At 34.1% G+C, this 10,462-nt stretch overlaps 1 protein-coding gene across 1 annotated transcript; it reads right to left on the reverse strand.

The window, feature by feature from the left end:
* Positions 1 to 3,024: 3,024 nt before the first annotated feature.
* Positions 3,025 to 8,868, reverse strand: LOC142221309 (uncharacterized). The gene is made up of 3 exons (XM_075290989.1): positions 8,307 to 8,868; positions 8,067 to 8,239; positions 3,025 to 3,951 (listed from the first exon to the last, which is right to left on the reverse strand). Exons 1-3 carry the CDS (start codon positions 8,798 to 8,800, stop codon positions 3,371 to 3,373), a joined length of 1,248 nt encoding a protein of 415 aa, XP_075147104.1. The 5' UTR covers positions 8,801 to 8,868; the 3' UTR covers positions 3,025 to 3,370.
* Positions 8,869 to 10,462: the final 1,594 nt, after the last annotated feature.

Below are 10,462 nucleotides of genomic sequence, written 5' to 3' on the forward strand. Positions count from 1 at the left end.
TTTAAGGGCTAAAAGTTTCCAAAATTTACTCTCTATGTGCAAATGATTATAATAATTCCATCTTAGAGAATTTGTTTATTGAAATTCTTGATAAAATTACAAAGTTAATATTCGTAATATTAACGAAACGTGTTTCATTAATATAACGAAAAGCCAAAACACAAAATTGTCTTTTAACGATTGATTTCGTTGTACTAACTTTCGTTCTTATAACGAAAAATTGCGTAATATTAACGAAAAATTATCAACGAAGCCCGTTCGTTAATAGTACGAAACATTTTTCTACCAGTGTATATGTTTGATATATATTTTCCAAATCAGCGATGTATGCAGTTGAGGGGCCAACACTTCGAGCCAAGTCCGTATGAAACAATTTCACAATAGTACACAATTTCTTAGAAACAAAGTAAATTGTAAAGTAACTCTTGCACACAAAGAAAATTTTATTAAAAGCCAACCAACGAAAAATTTTCATTGATATGACGAAACATTTTCATTAATGCAATGAAAATATTCGTTAATAGTACGAAACGTTGCGTTGATTGACAGAAAAATCGTTATATTAACGAAAACATTCATTGCATTAACGAATTTATTTCACTGGCTGACTTTTAACGACACATTTCGTTAATATAACGAAACTTTTTCTATTAGTGTGGAATAGAATTTTTTTTTAAGATTCTCTGTAGTTCTTTAAGCCCCTTTTTAAGCATGTAGAAGTAAAGAATTTCATATAAACTCAAAACCTGATTTGTTATACTGACCAGAATTCCCCACAAAAATTCCCATATTTGTGGAAATTCCCCAACAAATCCCCAAGTCCCCAACTCAAAAATGTTGTCCCCATCCACGAAAAAATATCCCCGATTTGGGGAAAAACCCCCAATGCTGGCAACACTGCTTCCAGAACATATCAGTGCAAACAGAGAGAATAAAAACACAAGAGGACGAAAATTTCTCTTCTACAAAAACAACAAATGTCAACCGTATAGATGTCGCACAATGCCCACAGCTTTGGTATTACCGACGTTGCGGTCTAAGCGCTGTTTTGGCAAATTGTTTATAAAGGCATCGGCAGTTATAATTTAAATTGTCTGCCAAGTAATTTAATGGAATGAAAACATTTATAAAAAAAGAAAATTTGTTACAACAAAGTAGGTTTTAAATCCTATTTTCTTTACGTTTCGTAAAGTCGGCAGAGAACTGAACTGGGTGACGCCGATGCAAACTGTATGATATTTGAGAGAAGTGCCGACAAAAACTACATGATATTAGAGAAATTTTCCTCATGACTGCCACCTACTGACGCAGTTTCGCTTCACAGTTTCGTTCTCCTGTCTTTTTATTCCCTCTGGTTAAAGTGTCATAAATAATCACAGCACAAACTATATTTTGCTATTTTAGCTCTTCACAGATTAAAACTCTAAGATTTCACTTGTTTTTTTTTTTTATTGTTGCACATTTTTTGACATATCCTGGATAAAGGAGTAGTCTGTTTTCTTTTAGCCCGTCACGGCTTGGCTATTTTAGTGAGTTTTTCACTCAAACAATAATTTTCGTTTCAATTTTTTCCGTGTTTCAATTTTTGTGTTTAAATGGGTCTATATATAATGGACTTATGGCAGAGGGTACAAAAACAAAAGTGGTGGCATACACCGAAAGAATTATGTTCATTATTCTAGAAAACATTCTTCATCAAACAATGATTTCCATAGATTTTTGCAGAAGAGACAGACGCTAACTTCCGAACGAGCTGTCGACTGGAAACTTGGCACAAGTAGTTGTTATCGATGCACCCTCAAAAAAATCGCTTATCTAACATATGTTCCAAATATATTTTGCAGGAAGCACATATTATTGGTTACTGCCGAAACATTAATACATTTGTTTTATATGAACATATTATATGTTTGGAAGCATATTGAGCCCAAACCTATTATATGCCCAGCAAAAAAAAAATTAGAAGTACTTCTTAAAGGCACAATTTTAAAAATGTCTTTCCTTCCAAAAATGTCGTTCCAGAGATGTTCTTTATTTTAACTACTCAGGAAGTTATTTTAATTAAATTTTTTATAACTCGCTTTTTCATTCTAGAAAAATTACTAAATTTTGAAAATATTTGAGGTCAAGGGTTTCAGACAAGCGTTAGATTGCATTAAAAAGCATAAAAAATTATAATAATTATTTATTTGTCAAAATACCACAAAATTTTCTAATTCACATCCAAAACACTGAATTCGCATCACATCTAAAGAAGTGATGAATATTCAGTGTAACGACTGTTGAAATGGTGGACATCCGTTCTATCATAAGCCCGTGTTAAATTCATCGCTTCTGCGCCAATTTCGCACCACTTCCGGATCCAAAAAGATCATTTTCACTACTTTTTTGAGAGCAAAATGTTATTTTTGGACGGTGAACATGTAACATGTTTGTCGCAATCATGTTATTGTCGAACATTATGTATCTAATACTGACAACAATTTTATGTGTGATGAGACAACAAAATCATCATTTTCAATTTTTTATTCCACAAATTACACTAAAAAACGCGTCATAATATGAAATATTATGTAACGTCAATATAATATTTACACAATATTAAGGATATATATAAGGATCATTAAAATAAAGAAATTTGAATTAAAAGAATGTTCAAAATCTTTGCTTTAAAAAATATTTTCATTAAATTTAGTATACGGTTTTTTGAAATTTGCACCTCTCTGTTAAAATCGTATGTCTTTGAACTAAGTCTAATTTAAAGTGTATATCAGCGTATTTCTATCCAACGCAGTAAATGCAACATTTGCTTTTACGTCATTCAACTTTCTCTTCTATTATTTTTAGTTCAAAGGGTCAGAAAATGTCTTACTCGATCACTTGACAAATCCACGCGAACCAAGTGCCTTTTCAAACGCCATGGATATCCAAAAGTATACCGAGATTCTTCAACGTCATTATTAGGTATAAAAAGTTGTAGCTTTGTCTGCAATCTCCACTTAATGAATTAAACAATCCGGCGAATAAGTGAAATATTTCTTTATATTTTATCACAAACTTATATACAAGATTATAAATAGAAAAATAACAAAATTCACCGCCATTGCAATGAATTTTAAACTTAGCCTAAATTGTCATCATCTAGCAGACTTTTATTTCTTTGTTCGACTCAAATTGGCGAGTCAAGTATAAATATTTATATAGAAAATTAAATTGCAGTGATTTGCATTATGACGCCTTAAGATTGTTGAATGTCACGTATTCTGTATTTCCATAGGTATCAATTGATAAACATTGATTTTCGTCATAGCATTCATGGGAATTAAAGTGACAGTGCCAGCAAAACGTAGATATTTAAATAATAATAATTTTAGGCAGCACTTGATTCGCCGAGTGAGAGAGTTCGGTTGCGCTTTGTCCTAGGTGGAGGTACCGGGGCTGGCATCGAATCCCTAGACATTTGACTTTCTTGACTCGTTTTAAGCGAACTTCCAATTGGATAGGATATAATAGCTGGAAGAGCTGTAGTTTTAGATGGTGTCACGATGGGCGAGTTTTTCTTGCATAGCCGTTGTGCAAAATAGTCTCTACATTTGGCAATAATTGGACTGTTGCGCCGATTCATATGCCACAATAGTACAAATAAGGCCAATGCCATAAGAATAATAATGAGAACAACCAATAGAGGGACATAATTGAAGGGTTCGGATGTATCGTGTGGTGTCGACTGAGTGGCAGTGGATTCAGTAACTGAAGGCCGGTGTGTTGGTCGTATACTGGGTCGTACAGGACGCATAGGAGTTTGCTTGCCTTCGCCAAGTGATATGTCAGCACATGATCTAAATTCTTCTTGTTCTCCGCAGCCGACGGCTCCATTTCCATCAGGACAAATACCCCAATTGTTGCCAGCAACATAACGCCATTGCAGAACACACTGATTACATGTCATTTCTAAAAATAGAAATTTAGAATGAATCAGAAACGCACAGTAAAGAAATGAAATGGAAATTTACACATGCATCATCTTCTATATGGACTTAGCTAAATCAGTCCTCTAATTATTAAACAATTTATACTCATAATAATTTACTGACACTTTATCGAAGGAATTTGTATGGTAATAGTAGGTTTAAAGTGTACATTAACTTTTATGAATATAGGGGTTAGTGTGTAAATATAACCATAGTGATAGGCGGTAGGCGAAACATTTTTGCTGCGACGAAAAATACAATTGTCGGCAAAAATTTCCTCTTTTCTTGTGTCCGAGTGTTTTTGATGCTCAATATAGCATGATTTATCAATATTTAATAAAGGAGTTGAATAAAACCATGTAATGTTTTACTATTTTTTGAGTTTTACTATTTGTTGAGTCATTTCAAGAAAAAAGAATTTCCACGTGGCCAAGCAACAACAATACATAGTGATGAGTTCAAAAAATTGATAAGTGATGGCAACACTATATCATTTTCCGCCAAGGAATTAGAATAGGTTTTAATTTGGCGTCACGCCGCAAGCCGTCACAGCATTCCGTCGCGGGTTTTGAGCTTTCCATAAGAATTACACGTAAACAAGTGTTCGCCTATCGCTATGGTTAATTTGCACACTTAATTGAGTTTAATATATTTTGTTATTTTAATAAAAAAAAACAATCCACAACATTTTTTAAAAGCAAATTAATTGTATTTTAGTTGAATTTAGAAATTGCAAAAATGGCTTTAGCGCAATACGAAGTTCTTGATGGACGTATTTTTTGGTAAAATTTACAAATTTTAAAAAAATGTCAACCATTTTTAGTAAATACGAATCAGAGAATGAAGCCGACCCATTTTTGCCGGCGGCGGCTGACACTAATTTTTTGCCTCCGGCGGCGGCGGCTTGATGGCTAAGCCGATATAAATTCGTCTATTCGGCGGCGGACAATTATCCATTATAAAATCGATTTGAGGTAATCCGAATGGTAATGAGATTAGTTGTACAACCAAACTTACAATCAAATTTTCATTTCATTTACATTTTCTGAGCTAAATGGTTGCAAAGCTATTATAGAAACATGATACTGATGGATTTTGGGTTGAAAGTTAAACATTTTAACAAAAAATACAATTATTAATAAATTTTTCTGATTTAAATCAATATTTTTGATTACTTGGCGGCTAATTATGAGTCGAGATGAGTCGATATATTCGGCGGCGGCTTCGGCTGGAAGAAACTGGTCGGCGGCAACTAAAATCGGCGGCGCGACTCGGCGGCTTCATTCTCTGATACAAATTTAGTAAATATTTATGCTTCATTTGTGTATAATCTACTTTCTTTTTTAGATCATCTACGGTACACTCACACAAACAAGTAAAATTTTCCAAAAAATTGTAAATTTTACCAAAATTTACTCATGAACCTTCAGTTGGCGCTAGAGTCATTTTTGAAATTTCTAACTCAAATTTTTTCTTCAAAATACGAAATTTTAATTTACTAAAATACAATTAAATTGTCTTTAAAAAATGTTGTTAAATGTTTTTTTTTTTTTTTTTTGAATTAAAATAACAGAATATATTAAACTCAATTAAATTGCTTAAAAACAGTACTTTACAAAATATATTTTTTCATGTACATTTGATCAAAGACAATAAACTCTAGGAAGATAGGAAATTGGCTACTGAGGAGATCAAACCATTTACCGTGTTAGTTTCATACTCGAACCAAACGCGTATACGACAAGTATTGACATAGCATTAAAATGCAAATAAAAAGAAATTAAGTGCACGAAATAAATTTCCTTAAACGGGAAAATGTAATTTTTTTTTGTTGTTGCCTAAAATTTAACATTGTTTCATTAAGAAAATTAGGTTTTTCATTAAAAAAAATAAAAAAGAAAAACAAATAAAAAATTACAAACATGTATGGAACTAACATGGTAAATGCAACATTTGGTATGACGCAAGCCAATTTCCTATCTTCCTCAAGTTTAGTGTCTTTGCATTTGATGAGGGTGACTTTTTATGTATTGTCATCTGCTGAATTCGGAAATAAAGGTTGAACTTTTTTACACGCAGAGAAGGAATATGATCACCTCAAACATGTTTCAAGAGCAAAATGTTATTTTTGTATGGTGACCATGTAACATGTTTGTCACTAAAATGTTATTTTCTCGTCAGATATAACCTGCTTGCCGAAATACATGATTTCCGAGAAAATAACGTGGTTGCGAAAACCATGTTACATGGTCACCACCCAAAAATAACATTTTGCTCTTAAAACATGTTTGAGATGATCATATTCCTTCTCTGGGTGTAGTTGTTGTTTTTGAGATATCCTTATATTTTTATTTTTTATCCTTTTTATACCCACCACCATAGGATGGTGGTATATTAACTTTGTCATTCCGTTTGTAACACATCGAAATATTGCTCCAAGACCCCATAAAGTATATATATTCTGGGTCGTGGTGAAATTCTGAGTCGATCTGAGCATGTCCGTCCGTCCGTCCGTCTGTTGAAATCACGCTAACTTCCGAACGAAACAAGCTATCGACTTGAAACTTGGTACAAATAGTTGTTATTGATGTAGGTCGGATGGTATTGCAAATGGGCCCTATCGGTCCACTTTTACATATAGCCCCCATATAAACGGACCCCCAAATTTGGCTTGCGATTGCTCTAAGAGAAGCAAATTTCATCCGATCCGGCTGAAATTTGGTGCATGGTGTTAGTATATGGTTTCTAACAACCATGCAAAAATTGGTTCATATCGGTCAACTTTTACGTATAGCCCCCATATAAACGGACCCCCAAATTTGGTGTGCGATTGCTCTAAGAGAAGCAAATTTCATCCGATCCGGCTGAAATTTGGTGCATGGTATTAGTATATGGTATCTAACAACCACGCAAAAGTTGGTCCATATCGGTCCACTTTTACGTATAGCCCCCATATAAACGGACCCCTAAATTTGGCTTGCGATTGCTCTAAGAGAAGCAAATTTCATCCGATCCGGCTGAAATTTGGTACATGGTGTTAGTATACGGTCTCTAACAACCATGTAAAAATTGGTCCAAATCGGCCCATATTTATATATAGCCCCCATATAAGCCGATCCCCAGATTTGACCTCCGGAGCCTCTTAGAGGAGCAAAATTCATCCGATCCGGTTGAAATTTGGTACGTGGTGTTAGTATATGGTCTCTAACAACCATGCAAGAATTGGTCCATATTGGTCCATAATTATATGTAGCCCCCATATAAATCGATCCCCAGATTTGTCCTCCGGAGCCTCTTTGAGGAGCAAAATTCATCCGATCCGGTTGAAATTTGGAATATGGTGTTAGAATGTGGTCTCTAACAAACACGCAAGAATTGGTCCATATCGGTCCATAATTATAGATAGCCCCCATATAAACCGTTGATCTACGGAGCCTCTTGGAGGAGCAAAATTCATTCGATCCGGTTGAAATTTGCAACGTGGTGTTAGTATAAGGCCGCTAATAACCATGCCAAAATTGGTCCATATCGATCTATAGTTATATATAGCCGATCCCCAATCACAAAAAAATTGGTCCATATCGGTTCATAATCATGGTTGCCACTCGAGCCAAAAATAATCTACCAAAATTTTATTTTTATAGAAAACATTGTCAAAATGTTATTTCTATAGAAAATTTTGTCAACATTTTATTTCTATAGAAAATTTTGTGAAAATTTTATTTCCATAGAAAAATTTTTCCAAAATTTTATTTCTATAGAAAATTTTGTCAAAATGTTACTTCTATAGAAAATGTTGTCAAAATTGTATTTCTATAGAAACTTTAAACTTAATTATATACGTATTTAATCGGCATTGTTTAGTTTAATATATACCACGTATGGACTATGTGATATATATTACAGTGTTAGGCCGAACTTACGGCCGTATATACTTGTTTGAATTTAATTTATTTTAAGTTATTATTTAGTCCTATCTGTGGTACCCAAATAGACTATTGTTTAAGTGAGTCTAGAATCAATAACATAGCTCTAGTCGCTTTTGCCGATTGATGCGTGCTGTTTATATTTAAAATAGCCTATGTTTCAGTTTACCTGGCAGTTGAGCCTTTATTTCATAAATTCTACTTCCGTTCCTTGGATAAAATCTCGTATCCAAATCTCCAGGCGATGGTTGTGCAGGTGAACCCGTTAATATAGGTAAAACATTGCGATCTAAGCAATCTTGTTTGGCCTTGGCTTCGGGGCACAATCTAAATTCAAAATATCTGAAATGAAAAGACCAAGAGAAAACTATGAAAATTTTGGATTTCGCAATTTGCCGGTAATACCTACCCCATATGACTTGCAGTTAATTCGACTCGAATAGTCATTTCTGAACCAGGTGCATAACGACGCACTATTACACCTTGTCCCCATTGGCCTCCGTGCTCATGGGGTCTGGGCTCCGGCATGTCCCACGCATCGCCGCATTCTCCACATTTACCACCGTTACGTTTCCATTGGCGCGTAAAACCCCCGCAGTACAGCTCATGATCATTGTAATCTGGTGGAGTACTGAAACCGTAACGCCATGCAGATGCCCTACTTGGAGGCTCAATTAACCGACCATGACCATTGCAAGTAGGAACAATCACACCAATGGCAGCGAATACACACATGAAATACCACATTGCTCTCGATCGATCATTGTGAATGCCAGCAAATGTCATCACCATACTGTAGCGTAGCCGCCCTTGAGCATCTGGAACGGTAAAGAAAAAATTAGAAATTAATCCAACAAACCGTAAACTCGTTGGTCCTCCCATTGTGGTAAATTTTTCGAACATAATTGAAAAAACCAAAAAAAAGAACACAGACTAGCATATCTGTGCAGGCAATTGCCATTATTTTGAATAATTTGTGAATCATATAAGGTATTCTCTCGTCAAACTCCATTTGCTATATTAAAATTCCCATAGTTACTATGTATCTCCCTGGTTGGGTGAAGTAAATCATTTCAAAAGTTTACTACAGTCATTGTGCTGTGAGTTTCCCACTATTGTTTTACAGTAGCATCTGAATACTTTTCAAAAATGTCGTATAGTTGTGTAAGATGGGGAATTCAAATTTAGCGAGTTAATTTTTTTTCTAATTTTTATTGCGATTCGCCAATCATCTGTCGGATCATATGACCCCGAGAATAACGTCAAAACGTACGTACTGAATATTTACGGGAATACTTTGATACACCCAGAGAACAAATATGTATGTTGTTCCATATCGGTCCATAAGTATTTAACATACATATAGCGCCCATATAAACTGATATCTAAATGTCTAAATTTAGTACCCGTATTAGCCCATCCCCAGATTAGAATTCTTTGTGATTTGTATGACGTTATCTACACTAAAAAAAAACACATGTCCCATTCCACAGAGTTTGTCTTTACACTGAAAAAAATATTTACGTGATATTAAAGATTATGCAACATAAATTTTAAGATAAGCCATTTAAAAAATATTAAGGATTAATTTCTCTAAAATAATGAAATTTTAATTAAAATTAAGTTTATAATCTTTGCATCAATTTTTTTTTTTAATTTTGGTACACAAATTTTGGAAATTTGCGTCCTTGCGTTATAGACGTATGTCTTTGAACCAAGACAAAATTTCCTTAAAGTAAAGACACGCATTTTTGATTTAAAGAAATCGTCCTTAAAATAACTGAAATATTGAATCATTAGATTTAAGATAAAAACGCTTCAAATATAGGGTAAGTCTTAATTTGGGGTTTTGGTTTAAAGTTTGTTTTTGGAATTTAAAGGAGTGGCTGGCATGTTCTTTGACCTGACTAAGGCATTTGAGTTGGTGGATCATCCTATTCTCTTGAGGAAACTGCAAGTTATGGGGTATCTTTTAATACACTTTTATTATTCAGAAGTTATTTGGAAAATAGGAGGCAGTATGTACAAGTTGGGGAAGAAAAAAGCAATATACTTCCTGTTTTATGTTGGGTTCCTCAGGGCAGCGTGCACTGAAAAAAATAGTATCGTGAGGCCAAAGATTTCATCCCTTTAATATACGAATGCAAGTTTTGCTTAGCATAGAAGACGCATTTCTCTAATATAAAGTTTTTTCCTTGTCCAAAAGTCGATGAACTTTTCAATGAAGTCGTAATGTCCTTATAATTATGTGATTAGACTAAAAAATGGGTTTCATAACATGAAAAAAAAATATTTGTGGGGTAAGGTCAACTTGACTTTAATAATTCAGAACATGTATAAACGGCCGTAAGTTCGGCCAGGCCGAATCTTATGTACCCTCCACCATGGATTGCGTAGAAACTTCTACGAAAGACTGTTATACACAATCGAATTACTTGGGTTGTTGTATCTTAAATCGTTTTCTAAATTGTGAGTTAGTCCACACGTGGTATATATTAGACAAAAAGGTATGTAAGTCTACAAATAATTACGAATCGATATGGACTTTTGCACGGTACGTAGGGA

Source organism: Haematobia irritans, chromosome 1 (assembly GCF_050003625.1).
Source record: "Haematobia irritans isolate KBUSLIRL chromosome 1, ASM5000362v1, whole genome shotgun sequence".
Classification (NCBI taxonomy): domain Eukaryota; kingdom Metazoa; phylum Arthropoda; class Insecta; order Diptera; family Muscidae; genus Haematobia; species Haematobia irritans.